The sequence below is a fragment of the Rutilus rutilus genome (genome assembly GCF_951802725.1).
Source record: "Rutilus rutilus genome assembly, chromosome: 9".
Taxonomy (NCBI): Eukaryota; Metazoa; Chordata; class Actinopteri; order Cypriniformes; family Leuciscidae; genus Rutilus; species Rutilus rutilus.
The window spans coordinates 34,105,918-34,131,258 of NC_140223.1; the positions used below are offsets into that span (position 1 = coordinate 34,105,918).

Sequence of the window (25,341 nt, forward strand, 5' to 3'; positions counted from 1 at the left end):
TCCCTTTAAGTCTGATCTATCAAGATGGAGTCTTATCCCTTCTCTAGGGTTAATAAACAGAATTGAATCAGTAAAGATTAGCGTTTTGCCACACCTCTTATGCCTTTTCCAAACCCTCCCTATTGAAGTTACTAAACAACAATTTGTTGAATGGGATAAAATAATTTATCGCTTTATATGGCAGGGGAAAAACCCAGGGATAAAATACAACATGTTAAAACTCACAAAAGATAAAGGAGGCCTGGCACTGCCATGTCTAAGAGATTATTATTACGCTGCCCAGTTAAGACCCCTAGTATGCCTATGCAACCCAACTTTTACAGCAAGATGGAAAGACATAGAGGAGGCTACCACTAATCTCATAATAATCTCTTAGACATGGCAATGCCAGGCCTCCTTTATCAACAGGAGGCTTCCACTAATGGCCCTCCAATACAAGCCATGGTAGCAGATAAGAGACTACTCGCTCACCTAACAGATAAAGATAATCTGTGGATAAAACTAACTTTTAAGATCTGGCATCAAGTTTGTAAAAATAATAAACTAACCAAGGCAGTGGCGATGTTAAGATGGTGTGCTTATGACACGGAATTTGTACCCAATAGACATGATAAAAGATTCCATGAGTGGGCAGAGAAAGGCCTCACCTCTTACTTTACATTTACAAATAATGGACAACTAAAAGACTCAAACTCTCAAGGTGAAACATGGTCTGGTAAATCAAGACTTCTGTCGGTATCTGCAAATGAAAAATAGATATGAGGAAATTACAAGGGGAACCCCAGACAGAAGGGACGGCATCATTCTGAATATATTCCGGTTAGCTTATATTGTGAATACCATTACAAAAATCATAACAAGGCTGTACCAAGGTCTCCAAGAAAGCAAACCAATAAACACGCAATACGTCAAAAAGAAGTGGGAAAAGGAAATAAGCACAGCAATAGATGAGAATGACTGGGAAGTAATGTGTAAAATGCAGTGGAAGACAACTTACTCGCTAACTTAATGAAAAACATAATGAGATTTTTTATTACCCCTGTTCAGAAAGCTCTGCTGGAGACTGTGTGGCGTCAGCGACGCTAATCATTATCATATATTCTGGGCCTGCCCAAAGGCTGTGCCCTTTTGGCAAGAGGTACACAGATGGTTAGAGAATATTTTCCAAACCAATATCCCTTTTGATTTCTTACACATGTACCTAGGTCTGGAAACCCCCAAATCTGACTTCAACTGCAGATAAGAACCTGTTTAGGATTCTGTTATTGTCAGCCAGAAAGGCCCTGACAAGAAAATGGCTTCAACCAGACCTACCGGGCACTGAGGAATGGTACAGTACACTATATACCAAATATATATAATGGAGAGACTCACTATGACCTTAAGATTAGAAAAGGAGAAATGTATTGGTCTATGGTCTAAGTGGATTGAGAATATAAGAGCAATAAGACTGGATCTGGTCTGAGGTCTGAGCAGCGAGGGCAGACGACACAGGGTTGGGAAGGGACAACAGGAGAGAGAGGATTGAAACAAACTGTAGTTTGTGTTGTAGTTTGTTTGTGGTTTTGTGTAAATTAAGCACTATACGAGATTTTATCCACTTGTATATACCATTTGTATATAGTTTTTATTTATAAATTATATATATATTTTTTTATTGTGTTTTTGTTGACATGCAATCACAAAAAGGTCAACATGTATGTGAGGCAATACAAAATACTAATCTTCTTTTGTTTTCAGACCAAATGTTATGTTTGGAAAAGTGCATAATTAATAAGCATAAGTCACACTTTATTCCTGTTTTTGAGTTATAATGCAAGTGTGTCTTTCGCAGATAAATGTCAGAAAAGTTTGCCTCCAATGTATATTGTCAAATGTGCAATAAAAAAATAAAAAACTACATAAATAAAAAACAGTGCATTACTCATTTGTTCCTGTGTAGTTATTCATTAATGAAGGAACAGTATTCAAAAATGTTACCGAAATTACAAAAGAAAGCAAAACAAAACTGAAAATTATCTTTACTGTTTTATTGACAGCCATAGTAACTGCCTGATAAACATGATAAGGACAAACGAAACTAATAATTTATCTTTTAATGAGTTCTGATTGAACCTGTCTGTGTCTACAGATAATGTCTATGACAATTCAGCCAAGTCATGAGTCATATCCAGTTCCTTACGACTTTAGATTTATTGGTTTTCATTCTGTTAATAAATAACAGTATGAAACACAACCCTCATATACCTTTCAGATGTTAAACTGTTATTCCACACAACGCAAGTGTAAGGTAAGGAGACAACAGTTTCTTTCTTTTACATTTCTTTTTGGGTTAAGTGAAAGTACTGCATTGAACATGGCTTCCAAGACTTGACATGTTATTTTGGCTTATTGCAGACACCTAATCATTCTTTCTAATTATTTCAGTAATATCAGCTTAGAATTCTTAATTCATTTTCAGACAAACTATGGATCATCCAGACAAATTTAAAGACTATGATTCCCAAGACGAAGGGAGGTACAGTATTCAGCTTAATTTTTTTGTATAGATTTGACTGTTCTTAGTTGCAAATTAAACATGAAAATATGTAATTTTGTGTATATATTTTACAACTTTAAAATTAGTCTTATGAAAATGTAATTTTCATCAAGTAAGTTTGACCACAGAATGCTGTTAAACACAATACAACAGATGTGGTGGTGGTGTTTATTGGTTTGAAAAATTTAAGCTCAGAAAAAAAAAACAATTTAAATAATCGAATTGATCATCTAAAGAAGATCTAAATAATATCTCTGTTTGATGTTTTTATTATAAAGCTCATTTTCAGACTCACAAACTCATGGAGCATTCCACAGTCATTTCATGGAGTCTGTTCAGCCTTTGATTGAGTTGATCGACTCTCTGAGGATGATCGCCATTGATAAGGATATAGATCTGCCATCCATTGCAGTGGTGGGAGATCAGAGTTCTGGAAAGAGTTCTGTTTTGGAGGCTCTCTCTGGGGTGGCTTTACCTCGAGGAAGTGGTAAGACTCTGAAATTACTTCAGCTCCTTGCAACTAAAAGAGAATGACTGGAATTATGTGCAGTGGTGCAATATGTTATTGCCATGTGCCATGTTAAAATGAAACTAATTTACATTTGTTTATAGCTGATGGGTCCAATGAGCTTTAATATTAATAATAATAATAATAATAGTAATTTGTTACAATTATTTAAAATGTTATTTTATTTATAAAATAATTATATATAAAAAATAAAAACAAGCATAAAAAATTAAACAAGCAATTTCACTTAAAGGAGACAACAGCAATTATGTTTTAAAGATTTTATTGAAAACTGCCTGAGACAAAACACAGGCTTTATGTTGGTTTAAAAATTTTCTAACAGTTTATTTGAAACAATGAAAATTGCATATTTTCTGTCAGTTTGCACAGTTTCCGTTTTTGTTTTGTTTTTTAATGAAGCATTACAATGTGTATTGAAAACAGTTAAACTGAATTAACTTTTTTTTTTATTTCCTCTGACCTTTCTGTGTTGTTAAAATACATAATTATAATTTTAATCAGGGTCGTGCATATAAATTATGCAGGACAGTGGCACAAGCCAAAAAAAGGGCACTTGGGGGGATTGGGGAAAATTAAGTTTATAATTATTATTTTAAATATAATTAAAGGGGACCTATTATGCCCCTTTTTACAAGATGTAAAATAAGTATCTGATGTCCCCAGAGTGTGTATGTGAAGTTGTAGCTCAACATACCCCACAGATCATTTTTATAGCATGTTAAAATGGACACTTTTTGGTCCCTTTAAATGCAAATGAGCTGGTGCTCCCAGCCTCTTTAAAGAAGAGAGTGGAGCTTCAAGAGCTCATGCATGCTCAAGTGACAGGACAATCTCACGCAATGAAAATGTCAGAAACTCTCAGTAGCGATGTTCAGTTCGAATCGGAGTTGGACAATAATGCCCACAAAGCCAAAGAATATATGCTGCATGGATATAGAACAGGTATAGTTTAGTTTAATTACGGTTATAACTTATGTTGTCATCTTGCTTTTATCCATTGTTAGTACAATCGGGGGGATCTATGCTAATAGGACAGAGTCCGTCAAAAGTCATGGACGGGGCTTGTACAAAGTGAAGGCTTGTTCTGAGACACTGTTTATTATTCATGGGGATTAAAATTATAAGATGGCTGTGTACATAGACACACATTTATGTTCATACACCCTGTAAAGTGAATTTTGCCATAATGGTTTGAAGTTTAAGTTTAGTTTGGCTTTAATGGCTTACAAATATCCCAAAATTTCATATATAAAAATGTGATACTGGTTTTCAGGAGCAACAATAAAGTGATAGTTCACACAGAAATTAAAATATTGTTGTCGTTTGCCCAACCTTGTGTCATTTCACACCTGTCTTTTATTTTATTTTATTAATAGAACACAAAATGAGATGGACTGTAATACAATTAGTGATCATAACATTAAAGCTGTATAAGGACTTACTGAGGTATCATAAATGCAGCCCATACTGTTATGTTTGGGTTAAGGTCGGGTGCAGTCGTATACACTTTAGGAGAAAGTTTAGGGAAAGTCATCAGAGCCCCTCCCACTGATATTGTTAAAGACATTAGAACTACACGTCCTTTACTTTACTTTTTGTTTGTTTTTCCCACCTATAAAAGTATTTTAATTATGAAACTATACCTTTTAATTTTATCGAAAGGGTACAGTTACAGTTAGGTTTAGGCTTGGGGGTGTTTAGCAGCTACCATATAAAAGGTCTATATTTGATTTGATTATTTATTCACAGTTTCACTAAAAGCTGTCATTTCATACTTCGCAAGATACAAAAACAAAATATAGAATATATGTACTTCATAAATATTTTTGAACCCACAGTCATGGCATGAAAATACAATAAAAAAGTTATTGTGAAAAAATACTTTGTATTAAAAATCTTTATATTAACTGATTTTCTATAAATTAAAATAAATAATGTATAGAAATTTTAACACTTCAGTAGAGATGATTTACACATTACAATGACTATATTTGTAATAAAAAGTGAAATATTCTATCTTTGGCGTGTATGAAAACAATTGATATCTAAGGTTAGCGTAAAAATTTTCGGTAACGCTTTAGATTACAGCCCGGAAAGTACTGCGTAATTAAAATGAAAGTACAGTGTAACTTTCGGTAATTACAGTGTACCTATAAAGTACTTACGTGTAAGTATAGGGGAACAATATGTAAAGTCTTGGGAATAAAGGGGTAACAACCAGGAAAATACTGCGTTATTAAAACGAAATTACAGTGTAACTTTCGGTAATTACAGTGTACCTATAAAGTACTTACGTGTAAGTATAGGGGAACAATATGTAAAGTTTTGGGAATAAAGGGGTAACAACCAGGAAAATAACAAATTATTTAGGCAAATTATTTAGACTAAGTATTTTAGAATCTTATGGGAGCAATTTAGCGAGTACATACACTGCACCTTTTTGTAATAATAGTGTACAAAAATACATAAAGGCTTTTTTTAAATCACGGGGTACATATCAGTGCATTTATAAAGTAGGCTAATTTGTTATTATTGCAAAGGTGCACTGATTAAGTTTCAAGGCAAGTAAAACTATTGCAACTTTTTTTTTTTTTTAAATGCTGGGAAAATATACTCTTGTTCCATGTAGTTACAGGGTAAGTATGACATTGCGGGCTGTAAATTAAAGTGGTGCTTCTTACCCTCTTGTTTCATGTAGTTACGGGGTAAGTATGACATTGCGGGCTGTAAATTAAAGTGGTGTTTCTTACCCTCTTGTTCCGTGTAGTTACAGGGTAAGTATGACATTGCGGGCTGTAAATTAAAGTGGTGTTTCTTACCCTCTTGTTCCGTGTAGTTACAGGGTAAGTATGACATTGCGGGCTGTAAATTAAAGTGGTGCTTCTTACCCTCTTGTTTCATGTAGTTACAGGGTAAGTATGACATTGCGGGCTGTAAATTAAAGTGGTGTTTCTTACCCTCTTGTTTCATGTAGTTACAGGGTAAGTATGACATTGCGGGCTGTAAATTAAAGTGGGGCTTCTTACCCTCTTGTTTCATGTAGTTACAGGGTAAGTACAATAAAAACACATGTACACACACAATCTGATATCACTCGGAAAACTTTATTTGAAAAACAACTTATTTCAAAACGGATTTACAGCACTTTGTTTCTCTTGCTTGGTTTCCTCCTCCTCTTGTTCCTCTTCTTCTGAAGTGAAACGATAAGCGTTTGTAAGAAAAATACCAAATATTTTACATTTTTAAACTGTTGACTATCGCTTCCGACCAACTGTCACCTGCGCGTTCATGAGAGGGTTGAGAGAAAGTATAAATACAAGTTGTCCGCGTCCGAGCTGCGCAGCTGTCGTGTACGCGTCCAAACTGGAGTATAACAGAGGCTTAAAGCGTGACGTAAGCGCACCGAAAAACCAATGTTGAATTATTATTTTTTTAAATGTTTTTATTATGGCTCACAACAAAATACAAACAATATCAGATAATAATAATGAAAAACAAACCATGCAGAAGAACAGAGACACCAGTTCTCGTGCACGTTTCACATCAAACTCCCGCGAGAATGCAATGAACGCTGAAAGCTTCACCAAACGCGAAGCCATTCAAGCCGCCCCTATGAAGCCGACTCTCATGCACTCGCTGGTGAAAGTTGGTCGGTAGCGAAAAGATGAGTATTATGAGAACATTTCTGGGCAGAGATGGGACCAAGTCATACATATGCAAGTCTCAAGTAAGTCTCAAGTCTTAACCTTCAAGTCTCAAGTAAGTCCCAAGTATTTTTTTCTTGGGCAAGTCAAGTCAAGTCAAGTCACAGGCTATGTCAAGTCAAGTCAAGTCAAGTCCTGTAGTAGGTCAAGTCAAGTCCAAGTCAAGTCACCTTATTATTGTAATTTTACCTGCAGAATCTGATCTTAATAAAGTGATAAGACAAGATATCAGTTACTGTCAATAAATTACAATAATTTGGATTTGCATTGTAAATACTCATGTTCAGTAAAATACATCATGGAATCAAGCAAAATTGTAACTTCATAAAATTAATTATTTTTCACTTCTGCCAACAGTGTTTAAAATGTAACAAAGTTTAATGTTGTACGTAAACTGTGTTTACAATAAGTGTATTGTAATAGTCAAAACATTTTAGTAACTAAACTGAATTGTATTCGGTTTAGTGACAACATGTTACAATGTTTACATGGTACAATTTCTGGTAAGCTACGCTTTTTTATTATTTCAATTCAATTATTGTGATCTGACTTAATATTGACTCATTTGGATAAATATTAGGTATAGGCTACACAAGATAGGCACTAATTTTTCTCAAGAAAAAAACAACTCACCTAATGCAGCCTGTAATCATACACTGAGATATAATGCGTTTTTTATTACAATAACAACTTTATTTAATGATAAGTAAAAATATAATAAATATGTAATATTAGATTAGATTAGATTAGATTAGATTCAACTTTATTGTCATTACACAAGTACAGGTACAAGGCAACGAAATGCAGTTTAGGTCTAACCAGAAGTGCAATAGCAGCAAGTGCAGGATATACAGTGGTTCCATAAGTGCAGAACATGGATATGTACTGAATAAATATAGAGTTGAATACTATTATAAACAAAAATTTACAGATAGATTGTCCTATGAATATAATATACAGATAACTATTACTGTGAACAGAATTTACAGCTAGATATGTACTGAATATAATAATATACAGATGGCTATTACTATAAACAGAATGTTTACAGATAGATATGTACTGAATATAATATACAGATGGCTGTTACTATAAACATAATTTTACAGATAGATATGTACTATGAATATATATACAGATGGCTGTTACTATAAACAGAATGTGAGCATAATATACAGATGGATATTACTATAAACAGAATTTTACAAATAGATATATGTATAAGTTAGGCTAATGAGCAGTATAACAATGGATTTAAAGTAGTGCAAATAAAGTTTGGACAGAAGCTATCCGAGTGAGTGCAGTGGAAAGTAATTGCATATTACAGTTAAGGTACGATATTGCAATGTATATATAACAGTCGGTACTGTAAATAAACAGTCGGCAGTGCAAATGAGCATATTCCAGTCAAGGTAGTAGTGCAAGATGCATATGTAAACAGTTGTTACTGTAATAACAGTCAGCAGTGCAAATGAACATTATAGTATTGCAAATAACAAAATGGAGGCAGGTGTGAGGAGGGAGAGGAGAGTCAATCAGTATATAAGGGGAGTGGGATCAATGAGGGTTAGAGTTTAATAAAGAGACAGCTCTGGGGAAAAAACTGTTCTTTAGTCTGCTGGTCCTGGTCCGGAGGCACCTGAAACGCCTGCCGGAAGGCAGGAGAGAAAACAGTCTGTGGGCTGGGTGAGAGGAGTCCTTAAGGATGCTGCGAGCTCGATGCAGACAGCGTTTCCTCTGGATGTGCTCGATGGCAGGTAGTGGAGTCCCAGTGATGCGCTGGGCGGTTTTCACCACCCGCTGCAGTGCCTTGCGCTCTGCAACAGAACAGCTCCCATACCACACTGTAGCACAGTTGGTCAGGATGCTTTCTATTGCACAGCGATAGAAGTTCACCAGGATAGTGGAGGAAAGCTGATTCTTCCTCAGTGTCCTCAGGAAGAAGAGGCGCTGGTGAGCCTTCTTGACCAGGCTGGAGGTGTTGGTTGTCCAGGTCATGTCCGCCGAGATGTGGGTCCCCAGGAACTTGAAACTGGAGACACGCTCAACAGCCATTCCATTGATGTGGATGGTGTCGTGTGTGCCTCTTGACACTTTCCTGAAGTCCACGATGAGCTCCTTCGTTTTGGTGGTGTTGAGGAGCTGGTTATTTTCGGTGCACCATGTGGCCAGGTGCTTGATCTCCTCCCTATAGGCAGTCTCATCGTTGTTGCTGATGAGACCAATCACCGTAGTGTCGTCCGCAAACTTGACGATGGAATTAGATCCGTACACAGGCTTGCAGTCGGAGGTGAAGAGGGAGTAGAGGAACGGGCTTAGCACACAGCCCTGTGGTACACCAGTGTTGAGTGTGATGGATGTGGAGCAGTTGGAGCCTGATCGAACATTCTGGGGTCTGTTGGTCAAGAAGTCCAAAATCCAGTTGCACATGGAGGTGTTGAAGCCCAGGTCTCCAAGTTTGGCTATTAACTTAGTTGGGATGACAGTGTTGAATGCTGAGCTGAAGTCAACAAACAGCATGCGTGCATAAGTGTTCTTATTGTCCAGATGTGTGAGCACAGAGTGCAGTGCCATGGAGACTGCATCCTCTGTGCTCCTATTGCTACGGTAGGCAAACTGGTGTGAGTCCAATGTGGATGGTAGAGAGTCTTTTAGGTGTGCCAGGACCAGCCGCTCAAAGCACTTCATTACGATGGGTGTGAGTGCTACAGGGCGGTAGTCATTAAGGCACTTCGGGCTGGAGTGTTTTGGCACTGGCACAATGGAAGTGCATTTAAAGCATGTTGGTACAGTTGCTTGGGCAAGAGACAGGTTGAAAATGTCTGTAAAAACCCCAGCGAGCTGCTCCGCACATGCCCTGAGTACGCGTCCAGGGATGTTGTCTGGTCCAGCAGCCTTGTGCGCGCTGATCCGGCTCAGTGCATTGCAGACATCTGTGGAGGAGAGTGTGATCGGTGGGTGGTCAGCTGAGGATTTGAGCTTGGTGGCAGTTTCTCTGTTGTCTCTTTCAAAGCGAGCATAAAAGTCATTTAGCTCGTTCAGGAAGTTGACATCAGTGGCTGCGGGGGTGGAGTGAGAGGGTTTGTAGTCACTGATGGCCTGAATGCCCTGCCACATGCGCCGAGGGTCAGCGTTGGAAAAGTGTCCCTCTATCTTAAGCTTGTAGCAGTGCTTGGCCTCTTTGATGCCCCTTTTCAGATTTGCTCTGGATGTGCTATAGGCTTGTGCATCTCCTGATCTGAAGGCAGTATTGCGTGTCTTCAATAGGAGTCGCACTTCCCTGTTCATCCATGGCTTCTGATTTGGGTATGTGGTGATCTGCTTCTGGGTTGTAACACTGTCAATGGTGGTATTAATATAATCCAGTACAGAGGAGGTGTAGCAGTCAATGTCCGTGTGAGAGCCACTGGTGGCTTGAGAAGCAAACATACTCCAGTCTGTGTGTAGAAACCTTTCCTGGAGTGAGAAATCTGCCCCCGCAGGCCACACCTTGATGGTCTTCACTGATGGCTTCACGCGATTGATCAGAGGTGCATATTTGGGGGTGAGGAACAAAGAAAGGTGATCTGACTGTCCCAAGTGGGGGAGGGGTGTCGCGACGTAAGCTTCAGCCATGTTTGTGTAAACATGGTCTAAGGTTTTGTTTCCTCTGGTGTGACAGGAAACATGCTGGTGAAATTTCGGTAGCACTGACTTTAAGTTTGAATGATTAAAATCACCCGCAACAATAAACGCAGCTTCCGGGTGAACGGTCTGTTGTTTACTGATGGCTGCGTGAAGTTCTTTCATAGCAAACTTGGCATCAGCATCCGGGGGAATATAGGCTGCAGTTATAATAGTGGAAGTGAACTCCCGCGGTAGATAAAACGGTCTACATTTAACCATGAGAAACTCAAGGTTAGCTGAACAATGTCTCCCAACAATAGCAGAGTTTGTGCACCAAGCTTTGTTAATGTAAATGCACAATCCACCACCTCTGGTCTTACCGGAGCCATGTAATGTTCTATCCGCCCGGAATGTATGGCGTCCCGCTAGCTCAATAGCGTTGTCCGGTATTCCGCTGTTTAACCATGTTTCCGTGAAAATTAGAACATTACAGTTCAAAAGTCTCTTGCTGTATGTGATGTTGAGTCGAATCTCCTCCATTTTGTTCAACAGCGACCGTACATTGGCAAGGAAAATGCTGGGTAAAGAGAGCCGGTGTGGTGTTAGCTTTAGCTTAGCTCTTAGTCCTCCGCGCTTCCCCCGCCTTTGTTTACGATCTCGCCGGCGCCTGCGAGCACTTCCGCCCGGCCGGGCAGAGTGCATAGCCTCGGGTGATCTGGCGATCTCAGGAAGGAGTCGAAGGTTGTCCATAAAACTGTCGGAAATTCGCAAACCAATATCCAAAAGCTCACCTTGGGTGTACGATGTTAAGGCACAACTGTTCTGGACGAACAGACCCGAAATGAGCAAGAAAAATACTGCTAAATTACAGAATCTGGAGAGACCGCGAGCCTCGCGATGTACTCGCGCCGCCATCTTGGAATGTGGAGTACACATATAGTACACATATTTAGCAAAATACTTTTTCTAGCCAACTAACGTGCTATAGCCTATATGGTCATCAAATGGCTTTCCTGAGGTAAATGTTATGTGACATAATTGTTCTCCAGCTGTTTTATTGACCCATTTGTTTGATTGATTGGTCGATATTATGTATGAGGAATATACATTTCGGTAAGTTCAGCTGTACTGTATCTTTCAACATTGTTCATTCGTGTTTATTTACTAGCTAGAGATGATCGGTTCACGTGCCGCGCTAGGGATCTGCGTCACATTTACAAGCGCCAAAACGGTATTTATTGTTTGAATTTCGTAATAAAAATGACAGAATCTGAGAGCTGAGATTTTTTTATATCGTAACCTGCTCTTGTGTCACGATTTTTCTGTGCGTGAGAAAATGAATGAGAGCGTGTGAAAAGTCAGTGTCGCGTGTGTCTCACGGTGAATGCGTGACGGTGCGTTTCCACTGGCGCGTTGCGAGCGGAGCGGAGCGAGCGTTTTCAATTCATTCCTATGGAAGTTGAGCTTCACGCTCGCGCAGTGCATTTTGGGATTGCCAGCGGACCGGAGAAAGCGTTGAGAGCGACCGAGAGCGTCAAAAGGTTGGGCAGTTCTCGACTTTATGCAAATATCAAGCGAAAAACGCGGTCGGCAGCCAATTGCTGTGAGGTTCGGGATGTGACGTCTGTTTTGAGAGTTTAAAAATATGCAAATTGTGCCGGATTTTATGCTGGATTTAGTGCGTAAATCATTTTGTTTACAAATTAGACGCTTTGCAGTTGTTATATATATGTTAAAGATTTTATTTTGGATGTGTTCATTGTGATTATATTGGCTGGGTTTATAAAAGTTTATAAAATTGAAAGGATCTTTGCTTGGGGCATTTGGAAACAAAGCTTGTCTATTTCTAAATGTAATCGCGTGCATCGCTGATCATGATTACTGTCCGTGTGTTGAAAAAACTTCTATTAAACACACTCGGAACAGACACACCCCAAAGCGGAGACGTTACAGCGTTGCCAGCGGCACTGAGCGGACTTTTGCCGCTGTAGTGGAAACGCACCGTGAGAGTTGGCCGCGCCCGCGATGTTAATGGTGCATGTCTTGCAAAGCGCTGTTCGTCTTTTGCCATCTTGTGAATAATTCTCGAAGCCGAAAGCGATGACCCTCAGTACCCCTCCGGCTGACATGTTGATGTGATATCTGATCTAAGTGGGCGTGGTGTGCAAGTTACGAGAGGGCGCGACTGATGATAGTGTAGTGATCCAGTCATGACAACGCTATTCTCAGCCTGCGCTCCAGCCTGGGTAATCAACTTTATTTTTTAAAATAATTTATATATTTTATATTCAAACTGAAAAAATTATGTGATTAACACTCAAGTCATTCAAGTCATCGTGTCTCAAGTCAAGTCAAGTCCCAAGTCTTTAACTTCCAAGTCCGAGTCAAGTCTCAAGTATTTTATTTTTTGTCAAGTCAAGTCACAAGTCATAAAAATAGCGACTCGAGTCGACTCGAGTCCAAGTCACCAAGTCACAAGTCCCCATGTCTGTTTCTGGGTGTACTGTATTTTCTTTTAATACATAATACAGAATAGAAAAAGACTCCTTAAGATTAGGCTAATAATCAGTGGAACGATAGAAAAAGAGGAGGACCAAGAGGAGGAGGAAGCCATGCAAGAGAAACAAAAAAGGACAAAACATGCTACTTTCTGTCAGGACTTTAGAATTTGAAATGAAAAGTTGATTTAAAAAAATGATAATAAATTAAATAAATTAAATAAATAAGAAGTGTAATATGTTGTAAATCTGTTTTGAAATAAGTTGTTTTTCAAATAAAGGTTTTCCAAGTGATGTCAGATTGTGTGTGTACATGTGTTTTTTATTGTACTTACCCTGTAACTACATGAAACAAGAGGGTAAGAAGCACCACTTTAATTTACAGCCCGCAATGTCATACTTACCCTGTAACTACATGAAACAAGAGGGTAAGAAACACCACTTTAATTTACAGCCCGCAATGTCAAACTTACCCTGTAACTACATGAAACAAGAGGGTAAGAAACACCACTTTAATTTACAGCCCGCAATGTCATACTTACCCTGTAACTACACGGAACAAGAAGGTAAGAAGCACCACTTTAATTTACAGCCCGCAATGTCATACTTACCCTGTTACTACATGGAATACTTACAGTCTAAATAATTTGCCTAAATAATTTGTTATTTTCCTGGTTGTTACCCCTTTATTCCCAAAACTTTACATATTATTCCCCTATACTTACACGTACGCACTTTATAGGTACACTGTAATTACCGAAAGTTACACTGTAATTTCGTTTTAATAACGCAGTATTTTCCTGGTTGTTACACCTTTATTCCCAAGACTTTACATATTGTTCCCCTATACTTACACGTAAGTACTTTATAGGTACACTGTAATTACCGAAAGTTACACTGTACTTTCATTTTAATTACGCAGTACTTTCCGGGCTGTAATCTAAAGCGTTACCAAATTTTCCATGTATTTACAAACATTTAACAAATAATTTTGCTTTCTCTCATATTGGCTATTGTGATGCTGTCACCATTATGTTCAGTTCATAGACTTTCAGTTGTTTTCATTCATCACCTGTGTTTCCCTGTCTCTTTCCTGCCACCAATCTGTTACCATGGACACTGATCACCTTCCTCACAGCTGCCTGTCGTTTGTGTTCATCACCACTGTGTATTTAGCTCCTGCCTGTATTCAGTTCAGTGTCCGGTATTGTTTGTCTAAGTCTAACCTGGTCTCCTGTTCCTGAGTTTGTATTATTAAAGCGTTTGAAATTATCCTCATCTTCTTCTTCATTGTGACGAGCCATGACAGATGCACTCCTTGCTGGAGTTTCTAAATTCTCTTTAAACAAATTACAATATCTGTACAACTCAGCAGCCAGAATCTTGTCTTGAACCAGAGTTGTTGATTTTGGTGTCTTTGCACTGGCTTTCTGTCAGGTACTGTGTTGATTATAATATCTTTTTGCTACGTATGAAGCAGTGCATGGTCTAGCTCTGCAGTATTTGGCTGCATTTGCCCCGCTCTGTGTGGGCCTCCAACCCAGGGCTCCGGCGTGGGAGACGGGTGCTCTAATAAAGAGGCTAAAGACTGCCTCTTGAGATCAGGAAAGTGTGGTTTTACCTGCACAGCTCTTACTAGCTGGCCTCCGTTACACTCACGGCCTCCTAAACCTTACTCCCATCTGGGTCATGGCACCAAAGTAACATTTTGGGTCTTACTCACCCCGGGTCTCCGGTGTGGGAGGCGGCCGCTCTAACAATCAGGCTAAAGACTGCAGCCTCTAATGTCAGTCGCTATTACTCTTACTAGCTCTTACATGGCTGGTAAGACTGCCATGAAGAGAGACAGCGCACAACGGGTTGCACATTTCCTGTCTGTGTCCGCTGCGACCGTTCCCCTGCGTGCTTCAGTACCAAGGAGAGCATTCCCCTGAAAAAGCTTACATGGGTGTGAGTTGCATCTTTCAAAAGATGACAGTGTGTTTCTGGTTGCGGTCATTTCCTGTCCTCACTGACGGCCACAATCACTATCTCGCATGCCTGGGAAACGTGAGACTGTGTTCGTGGATGGTTCATGTTTTCGCATGGGAACATGACCACGTCGGCACACCGGTCAACTCTTCTTTCTCCGGAAAGCTTGAGTCCCCTCTGTTGTTGGCCAGCCGCTGCTTGTGTGTAAAGGCACAGCTGCAGGTCTGCTCAACACTAAGTGCCAAATTCTGCACGAGGGTAATTCTGAGCAGGGTTCAAGTCACAGTGCAGGCCCTCGGTCAGACGATGTCCACCTTGGTGGTCCAGAAGCGCCCCTGGCTGTCCTTGCAGAGGTGCGAGAGGTCGTCAAAGTACACTTTCTCGATGCTCCCATCTCACAAGGTGGCCTTTTCGGCGACACTGTTGAGTACTGGCCCAGCAGTTCTCCGCAGTCAGCAGCAGATTGAAGCGTTTCCCCTGACGTACCACCAGAGTGCCTTGTGGGCCGCCCCTCAGTCTACTCGTCACCAAGGGTGTCATCCCCTGCAAAAAAATTCATTACAAATCCGGCACAGCCTGCTCTACTGTGTCCGCTGCAGGAGGATGACACTGCACGTCTCAGCCACTGTTTAAGTGGTTGGTGAAACAATCACCCCTGAAATGGGTGACCCGGAGATGGGTGGAGCTGCTCTCTCCCGGTGGAGGGCCGGGAAACAAATCTTTTGAGTCAAAATTCTTTTCCACCACTGGAGTCACAGTGGTACCTAAATTCTCGCTCTCTCTCTCTCTCTCTCAAAAAAAAAAGAAAAAAAAAAAGAGCAGTTCCTCTATCCCTGGGTCTGAGGAGGGCCAGGAGAACAGTGGGAGGAGAGAATCCTCACCACTCTCATCCGCCTCTTCTCGCCAGTGGGCAGCAGTGGGAGTTTCGAGAACACAACCAAGCCGCCTCCTGCACCTCCTGCCCCGTGGAACCAGGTAAGTGTTGCTCAGCACACTCAGACTCCGCTACGGGCCACCTCCCAGAGAGAGCCTCCCGAGCTGCGTCCCTGTGTTCCACCTCGCTGCCCCACTCCGGGTACGCCTAGGGTCCCTTTGGTCCCGCTTGTACAGTCTCTGCGAGCCTGGTTAGCGCTCGTTAGAGTTCGGGGAGGCTCAGGTAGACCTGTTTGCCTCCTCAGAGACCTCCCAGTGCCAGCTGTTTTACTCCCTGACCGAGGGAACACTCGGCACGGATGCACTGGCACACAGCTGGCCCAGGGGCCTCCGCACATATGTATTTCCACCAGTGAGCCTACTTGCACAGACACTGTGCAAAGTCAGGGAGGACGAGGAACAGGTCCTTCTGGTGGCTCCCTATTGGCCCACCCGGACCTGGTTCCCAGAACTCATGATCCTCGTAACAGTCCCTCCCTGGCCCATTCCTCTGAGGAAGGACCTTCTGACTCAGAGATGTGGCACCCTATGGCACGAATTACATGTTATCTGATTAGTCACATGATCTCTTAACTTTCCCACTCTTAGCAGAGTATAATTTAGACATGATTTCAATAATAGGAATATGATATATTTTACACATTTGATTCACACAAAAATGAAAGAGATGAGAAAACATTTACGCTGATAGTAAACAGTAATGGAGACTGGTATATATTGTGATGTATCTTTGTATCCGAAATCTTTGGACATACCGTTTGAATACCGTATGAATACTTCTGCCATTTGTGTCACCGGTTTTGACGTTATCGTTGTGTTTTGTATTAAGAGTGCCGAAAAAACTTTTAAAGGAGCTATATTAAATAAAGTTATTATTATAATTGTCACATGCCTGTCCTGTCTCGTGTAGCACATGTGGTGTTTGTGTTCCTGTCACTGTTTTGACCCCACCCTCCTTGTTATCTCATTATTGGTTTCATTTGCCCCACCTGTTCCTCATCACCTGCCTGATTTTGTCCCTTTTATAAGTTCCTTTGTGTTTGCAGTCTGTGTCGGATCGTTGTCTTGTACACGTCTCCTGTTCTCCCGTGACCCCTTTTGGTATGTTCGTTTTTGAAGTTGTTGTTTTGTATTTAGTTATGTTTTCCCTCTCGTGGGTTTTGTTTTGTGTTTAGTGTTTCTTTTGTAATAAATATCTTTTTCCCTTTGCATTTGAGTTCTCCCTTTGTTTTCTGTAATTAACGTGACAGAACGATCCGACCATGTCAAGGACTCAGCAAAGGGTCTCTTCCCCAGCCACCGAGCGGGAGAGGAGGCAAAGTTTTGAGGGGACCCGGTTGGTCATATTTCGCGGGACCCGTGGAGGCCGCAGTAGAGGAGGTGGGCGAGAGGAATTTCAAGACCACTCTCCACTCTGGCCCCTCCTCGACCCAGTTCCGGTGGTCCCAGTTCCGGTGGTTCCGAAACGGAGGAGGAGAGGAAAGAACCCCTCCGTGGCTATGTCGGTGGTCCCTGTTCCGGTGGTCCCTGTTCCGGTGGTCCCGAGTCTGGTGGTCCCGAGTCTGGTGGTCCCGAGTCTAGTGGCCCAACCCGAGACTGTTCACGTTCCGTCTGCCCAGTCAGAGACTGTTCAGGTCACATCTGCCCAGCCAGAGATGGTTCAAGCCACGTCTGCCCAGTCGGAGACAGATCGGGAGATGCCCATTCTCATGGCCGGGGGGGCACTGATCGGCTATTTAGAGCGTTTAGCTCGGATCCTGGAGACGCCCTTCAAACCTTCAGTGTCTGTTCCTGAGCCGGAGCCAGTGTCTGAGCCGGAGCCAGTGTCTGTTCCTGAGCCGGAGCCAGTGTCTGTTCCTGAGCCGGAGCCAGTGTCTGTTCCTGAGCCGGAGCCAGTGTCTGTTCCTGAGCCGGAGCCAGTGTCTGTTCCTGAGCCGGAGCCAGTGTCTGTTCCTGAGCCGGAGCCAGTGTCTGTTCCTGAGCCGGAGCCAGTGCCTGTGCCTGTGCCTGTGTCTGTGTCTGTTCCAGTTCCTGAGCCGGAGCCAGTGCCTGTGTCTGTGTCTGTTCCAGTTCCTGAGCCTGTGTCTGTTTCTGTGTCTGTTTCTGAGCCGGTGGTGTCTGTTCCTGAGCCGGAGGCGTCTGTTCCTGAGCCCTCAGTGACCGCGACACTGGCCATTATGACCACAGCTATGTGGTGTGTGTGGGCTACGCACACACTTGGACCGGTGGTGTCTGTTCCTGGGCCGGTGGTGTCTGTTCCTGAACCGGTGGTGCCAGTTCCCGAGCCGGTGGTGCCAGTTCCAGTGCCCGAGCCGGTGGTGTCTGTTCCAGTGCCCGAGCCGGTGGTGGGAGTTCCAGTGCACGAGCCGGTGGTGCCAGTTCCAGTGCCCGAGCCGGTGGTGCCAGTTCCAGTGCCCGAGCCGGTGGTGCCAGTTCCAGTGCCCGAGCCGGTGGTGCCAGTTCCAGTGCCCGAGCCGGTGGTGCCAGTACCAGTGCCCGAGCCGGTGGTGCCAGTTCCTGTGCCCGAGCCGGTGGTGCCAGTTCCAGTGTCCGAGCCAGTTCCAGTGCCCGAGCCGGTGGTGCCAGTTCCTGAGCCGGAGCCGTCTGTTCCTGAGCCCTCAGTGACCGCGACACTGGCCATTATGGCCACAGCCATGTGGTGTGTGTGGGCTATGCACACACTTGGACCGGTGGTGTCTGTTCCTGGGCCGGTGGTGTCTGTTCCTGAACCGGTGGTGCCAGTTCCAGTTCCCGAGCCGGTGGTGCCAGTTCCAGTTCCCGAGCCGGTGGTGCCAGTTCCAGTGCCCGAGCCGGTGGTGTCTGTTCCAGTGCCCGAGCCGGTGGTGCCAGTTCCAGTGCCCGAGCCGGTGGTGCCAGTTCCAGTGCCCAAGCCGGTGGTGCCAGTTCCAGTGCCCGAGCCGGTGATGTCTGTTCCTGAGCCGGTGCCTGTTCCCTGGCCGCCCGAGGGAGAGTCTCCGCCCTGGCCGCCCGAGGGAAAGTCTCCGCCCTGGCCGCCCGAGGGAAAGTCTCCGCCCTGGCCGCCCGAGGGAAAGTCTCCGCCCTGGCCGCCCGAGGGAAAGTCTCCGCCCTGGCCGCCCGAGGGAGAGTCTCCGCCCTGGCCGCCCGAGGGAGAGTCTCCGCCCTGGCCGCCCGAGGGAGAGTCTCCGCCCTGGCCGCCCGAGGGAGAGTCTCCGCCCTGGCCGCCCGAGGGAGAGTCTCCGCCCTGGCCGCCCGAGGGAGAGTCTGCTCCGCCCTGGCCGCCCGATGGACTCTCTGCTCCGCCTGGCCGCCCGATGGACTCTCAGCTCCGCCCTGGCCTCCCGAACTGTCCATTTTCCCTGTCCCACCCTGGTCTGTCTTTCCTGTCCCTCCCGTCCCGCCCTGGTCTGTCCCTCCCGTCCCGCCCTGGTCTGTCCCTCCCGTCCCGCCCTGGTCTGTCCCTCCCGTCCCGCCCTGGTCTGTCCCTCCCGTCCCGCCCTGGTCTGTCCCTCCCGTCCCGCCCTGGTCTGTCCCTCCCGTCCCGCCCTGGTCTGTCCCTCCCGTCCCTAGTGGAGCGTCTGGTAGCCGCTCCTTAAGGAGGGGGTAATGTCACATGCCTGTCCTGTCTCGTGTAGCACATGTGGTGTTTGTGTTCCTGTCACTGTTTTGACCCCACCCTCCTTGTTATCTCATTATTGGTTTCATTTGCCCCACCTGTTCCTCATCACCTGCCTGATTTTGTCCCTTTTATAAGTTCCTTTGTGTTTGCAGTCTGTGTCGGATCGTTGTCTTGTACACGTCTCCTGTTCTCCCGTGACCCCTTTTGGTATGTTCGTTTTTGAAGTTGTTGTTTTGTATTTAGTTATGTTTTCCCTCTCGTGGGTTTTGTTTTGTGTTTAGTGTTTCTTTTGTAATAAATATCTTTTTCCCTTTGCATTTGAGTTCTCCCTTTGTTTTCTGTAATTAACGTGACAATAATAAAAGTAGACCATACTTATGCTACAATCGAAAAATTCACTGCAAATCTTCACAAAAATTTTCCCCTCTGTTAATCTTCCGCATTATTGGCACATCCGAGAAACGTCTATTATAACATATGCGTAGTGCAGTGAGTGCACTCAATATCATATAAGGAGAAGAGGGAGGAGCATTTTGTTGCAATGTGGGGAAATACATGAGATTTGAAAACTTGGGGCCCACATACATTGATATCCTTGAGAAACTTTGTGCTTTTTTTGTTGTTTTTTAAGGTATAGTCACTCGCTGTCCTCTTCAGTTGAAATTACGGAAGTTAAAAAAAGGACCGTGGACAGGGACCATTTCCTACAGTGGTCACAATGAGACCTTTCATGACCCATTAATGGTGGATAACCTTGTCAGAGAAGGTCAGTATGAACAGAAACCCTTACAGATCATAACCAGCATCAGTTGTAATGATGCCCTGATGAATGTCATCTTCGAAAAAGGACTAGACCATATTCCATCTGTGTTTAACACAGTTGAGCAAAAACTCAGAATGTTTGCTTCCTCAATTTAAATTCAGAAAGTCAATTGTAATTGAAAGTTTCTCCATTCAGCTGTGAATGCTGCACAACCCTGGTGACCTGAGGTGGATTTCCAGGGTCAAATTCACCAATAAACCTTATTCACAGCAGCGCCACTTTGATTTTTATCGGGAATGAAAGCGAGGCTGTGAGGGACAGACATGCATCTCTCCAATGGGGTGTACTGTTATTTAATGTGTTTTTGGATTATTCTGCTCATGAAACACTGGAAAAATATCTTTCCAAGAAATTTCAGTTGACAAAAAACTCCCGACAATATAAGCTGTGGAAAATTGTAAGTAATCTAGGAGCTTTATACAGCTTTTTTACAGTGGATGCCATTGGAAACACGGCAAGTCTATCCCTCACAGCCTCACTTTCATACCTGCCATGGCGCTGCTCTGAATAAGGTCTGTACCACTTGAAAATCCCAAACTAGTCTTGTTTGAATCTGCTGCAAACTTATCTATGTATATTTCACAGCTCAAAACAAGCTTGCTGGAAATACAGTTGGAATATGTGACGAACTCATCTCTTTGGAAATTTCATCTCCTGATGTGTGTGACCTCACTCTGATTGATCTACCTGGTATAACCCGTGTACCTGTACATGGTCAACCTGATGATATTGGCGATCAGGTGAGTGAATAGAGTGTTATAACAAAAATCTAAATGGCTGTTTGAAATCATGTTAATATATGAACATTTGTGTAAACAGGCAATTAAGCTGTCAACCTGCACCTGCAAAAAATATACATCTTACATATTTGTATACATCATATACAAAAAATATACATTTAGTTTCAAATCGGTGGATTTAATCAACACTTGTTTTTCATGCCCTAAGTAGTCTATTTGTAGCTGACAGATTAAACTTAGTCAACATGAAACTTAGTCAACATTAACTTTTTCCAACATGAAAGGAAAAAACCTTTCGTAAAGCTTCAGTAGGGAGTTTTTAGAAAACGTTGACTTAGCCTGAAAATTTGAACTAAGCACAACTTACAGGTCACTCCCCCTTGCTCTATGCTGCACTACAGCCCTCCCTCCACAGCTCTTCCCCCACAACAGAGCCTGCCGTGAACGCGCAGGCTAGTAAGCAGGGCCACCGATGACGGCGGATAAACAGTTATGGCACATTCACTGGTAGGGACGAAACATCAACAATATGCTTTACATTGACTATGGCCTGCCCATACTTTGACTACAAACTTGGTCCTCAAATCATTACGTATTTTGCAATACATGTAATGTAACTTTATAACGTTGCACTCTTTCACTCTAAGTTATAAATAGCTAGTAAGATAATATAACGGTAACTAACGTTACAGTATGTAAGTAATTATTCTAGCAATATGTAATGCTAAATAAGGTTTGCTAGTACATTATTTCAGCAACATGACAAGCCAGTCAATTAGCAGGTTTCAATTGTTGATTTGCACAGTGCGTGACATTTTATCTGTATGTTATGCGGCTAGAGTTTTGACACTGAGTCAATGGGCTCCGATGAGGAATTCACACCCACAGCGACTTCGACGAGTCAGCGGGTCTTTTTCGCTTGTTTATCGTCATCGGTCTTTTTCCGTTTACCCGTCTTTGTTGTATGAGCAGGTGCCACTCGAGAAATTGGCAGTTTTGGTTGTTTGTCCGCCATTAGCACAGCTGCGGCACACCGGCAATCTTGATTTTGAACGACGGTACGCGCTGTGCAAGAGAGGGGTGTGATCAGTGCGTACACGAGCTTGATTGACACTGCTAAGACATTCCTCCTGGCTCTGATTGGTTGTTTCTGACCGGGAGCGGTGTATTTCTGCAAATGGCAATAGGACCACTGGGAGGAGCCAGAGGAGCTTGATTTTTTCACAGATTATCTGTCTCATATTCTACGGACATAATGACAGTTTTAACAAATATGTAAAAAATTACCTACTGCAGCTTTAATATATTTCATCATTCATAATAGACATTAATGCATCTGTACGCATTATTCAAAGTTGTTGAATTTATTTATTTGTTTTTATTTATTTATTTATGTATTTATTTATTTACTTACTTACTTACTTACTTATGTATTTACTTATGTATTTATTGGCAATGGAAGTATAATGGGTGCTGTGGTGTTTCATGGTGGCTTAAAGATTCTCACTTTCTTAACCAAAGGACATTTTATCTTTTATTTTTAGATCAAAAACTTGATTCTGAAATACATTGACAAAAGTGAAACCATCATTTTAGTTGTTGTGCCCTGCAATGTTGACATAGCGACAACAGAAGCACTGAGAATGGCACAAGATGCAGACCCAGATGGATACAGAACTCTTGGTTTGCCAACTTTTCGTATTTCTGCAATAAATTTCTTCAGACCAACCTGTAGCATTATGATTCATGCTTATCCTAACTTTTATCTCTTTTTTGTTGAATGCATGGATTAGCAATTCTCACAAAACCAGACCTTGTTGACAGAGGAGCAGAGATTGATGTTTTGAACATTGTCCATGGCAAAGTCATTCCTCTCAGCAAGGGCTACATTATTGTGCGATGCCGTGGTCAGAGTGACATCAATAACAAAATCCCTCTTTCTAAAGCCATGGAAGTGGAAATGAATTTTTTTAGGAACCACCGATATTTCAGGTAATTATAACTTTATATTTATTACATTATATTTATATATTATACTATATATACTATAATTATATACTATACTATACTATATACTATATATAAATTATAAATTATAACTGAAACGGTGTCTGTTTCAGCTTCACTTAAATGAATTTGTTTTGAGCGGAACTAAAATAACCAAGCTATGTTTATAGTGCTTATAATTTCTGTACATTTTTCACTTCATTTACCGGTATTTTACATGATTTCAGAATTAATAATAAAATGTGACTTATAGGCCTACGCATCATTTGGGTTTTTTTCTCCCTCAAAAATGTAGGGCCCTATAATTTCCGCGATCACGGAATCGCGGACGGAATCGCGGAATTGGCAAATTAACGCGGAATCTAGTGTCAACGCGGAATTTCGCGGAATTTTACAGTTTTGGAATAAAATTCAGTTTTTGTGAGGGAGAAAAACTATGTCTGAGGAAAATCGCATATTACTGAAAGAACGAGCAGAGAGAGAGGCCCGGTCGACCGCGCGTCTTCAAACTGTCTTGCTCTCTCTCACTCCCTCGCGCTTATTAATCTAAATCAATTGAGAATTGACACAATGGTAAAAGTTCGGAAGAACGAAGTTTCACGTGGAGCATTCGGACATTTTTTTCCTGAATTAGGCTACCGCTGTGTGTGAATTATGCAAAAAAAAAAACTTTTTTACCTTGCCTTCTTCTCTGAAAAGTGTTCCGCCCATTCAGCTGACATAAAAAACACTTTCAATAAACTAAACAAAACCTATCCAATGATGAAATGTTTTCTGTGTTGACAGATCTTGTGCGATGTCCTAACTGCCGGGATAATCACACAACGCGTACAAGTCTGCTAATGATACGTCCGATTCGCGAACTAATGACTCCTTTGAACCGATTCACTTTAATGAATGGTTAAAACAACTCATAGATATGAAAACAACTGATCTGTCCAACACTGAATCGGTTCGGTGTATAACAAAATCAGTAACACTTTACAATAAGGTTCCATTTATTAAACTCTAGTTAACTAGATCAGTTAACATTAACTATTAATAAACTGCACTTCTACAGCATTTATTAATCTTTATTAATGTTAATTTCACCATTTAGTAGCCTACATTATTTAAATGAAAACTTGTATTTGTTAACATTAGTTAGCTTAATGCACTGTGTGAAGTAACATAATAAAAATACAGGGTTAGGGTTAACTAAGATTAACAAAGATTAATAAATACAGTAACAAATGTATTGCTCGTGGTTCATGTTAGTTAGCCTAATGCATTCACTAATGTAAACAAACCAAACCACATTTAACACCTCTTAAAATGAGAATTTAGTTTGTTACCTCAATAAATTTAGGGTCATTCCTATTTTATTTGTGTACATTTTAATCATTAACATTAAAAACACTCTTTTTACGACTAAAATAACTGTAAAGGGTAAAAAAAACCTGAATTCCCAAAAATTAAAACGGAAAAAACGGAATTTGCAAAAATTAAAACGGAAAAAACGGAATTTGGGAAAAAATAAAACGGAATTTGGGAAAAAATAAAACGGATTTTATAGGGCCCTAAAAATGCTCGTTTATGTATAGCATATTTTTTAACCATGCAGCAAAATATTTTAAATATCTTGAAAAATTACTTAGATTACTTTTTAAACCATTTAACTGATATAAATATAAAAAAAATATTACTGTCGGTTAACCAGTGAATTATGAGCATCCTATATTAGAATTCTTATGGCTTGACTTTGAAAAATTGTAAAAGAAAATTTTTTTTTAAACTGTTGTAGCGAGAGAGAGATTGACTAATCGAGTGCATTACCTGCATCTAGCTGATATTCTTCAGGTCAATCTTACTGTATATTCTTAATCACAAAATCAGTTTAAATGTATGCTGAAGAAAGCAATATCTTTGTCTTTGTCCTTTTAACAGTTAAAGGGGTCATGACATGTTTTTTTCTTTTCTTTTATTATGTTCCCTTAGGTGCAATTATAGTATTACTATAGTTTTTTGAACAAAAAACGTTTAAAATTGAGTGATTTATGACCTTTTCCCACCCTGTTTCTCATCCTCTGATTCAAAGTCTGTTTTGGGGGTGTTTCCCCTTTAAGAGTTCAGTGTTAACGCCCACTGTTATGATTGGCTAACGTCAGTGCCTATGCATCAATTGTTAACGCCCCCTTGTCAAAACGTGCGGATTTTGCGGAGCTGTGTTTACCGTTACCATAGTAACGGGTGATGCGTGCGAGGCGATGGAGATTGCAATGATGTTTGAGTCGGATTCAGAGGAAATGAACCATCAACACAACTAAGAATGTATCTGCCCGTCCACATAGAAAGTGTGAAACTATTTTGTCAGTTTGACAGCCTACATCTTTTAATAGCCTACGGGGCATGAA

General features: G+C 41.7%; 1 protein-coding gene across 1 annotated transcript in view; it reads left to right on the forward strand.

Annotated features, from left to right (window-relative positions):
• LOC311297389 (interferon-induced GTP-binding protein Mx1-like) overlaps positions 1 to 25,341 on the forward strand; it is a gene marked incomplete at its 5' end in the record, with an annotated part of 35,551 nt that overhangs the window by 4,731 nt on the left and 5,479 nt on the right. The window contains 5 exons of the mRNA XM_084419634.1: positions 2,829 to 3,026; positions 20,010 to 20,144; positions 20,787 to 20,941; positions 22,486 to 22,624; positions 22,735 to 22,933. Coding sequence (XP_084275760.1) covers positions 2,829 to 3,026; positions 20,010 to 20,144; positions 20,787 to 20,941; positions 22,486 to 22,624; positions 22,735 to 22,933 — 826 coding nt within the window. The remainder of the gene's footprint in view (positions 1 to 2,828; positions 3,027 to 20,009; positions 20,145 to 20,786; positions 20,942 to 22,485; positions 22,625 to 22,734; positions 22,934 to 25,341) is intronic.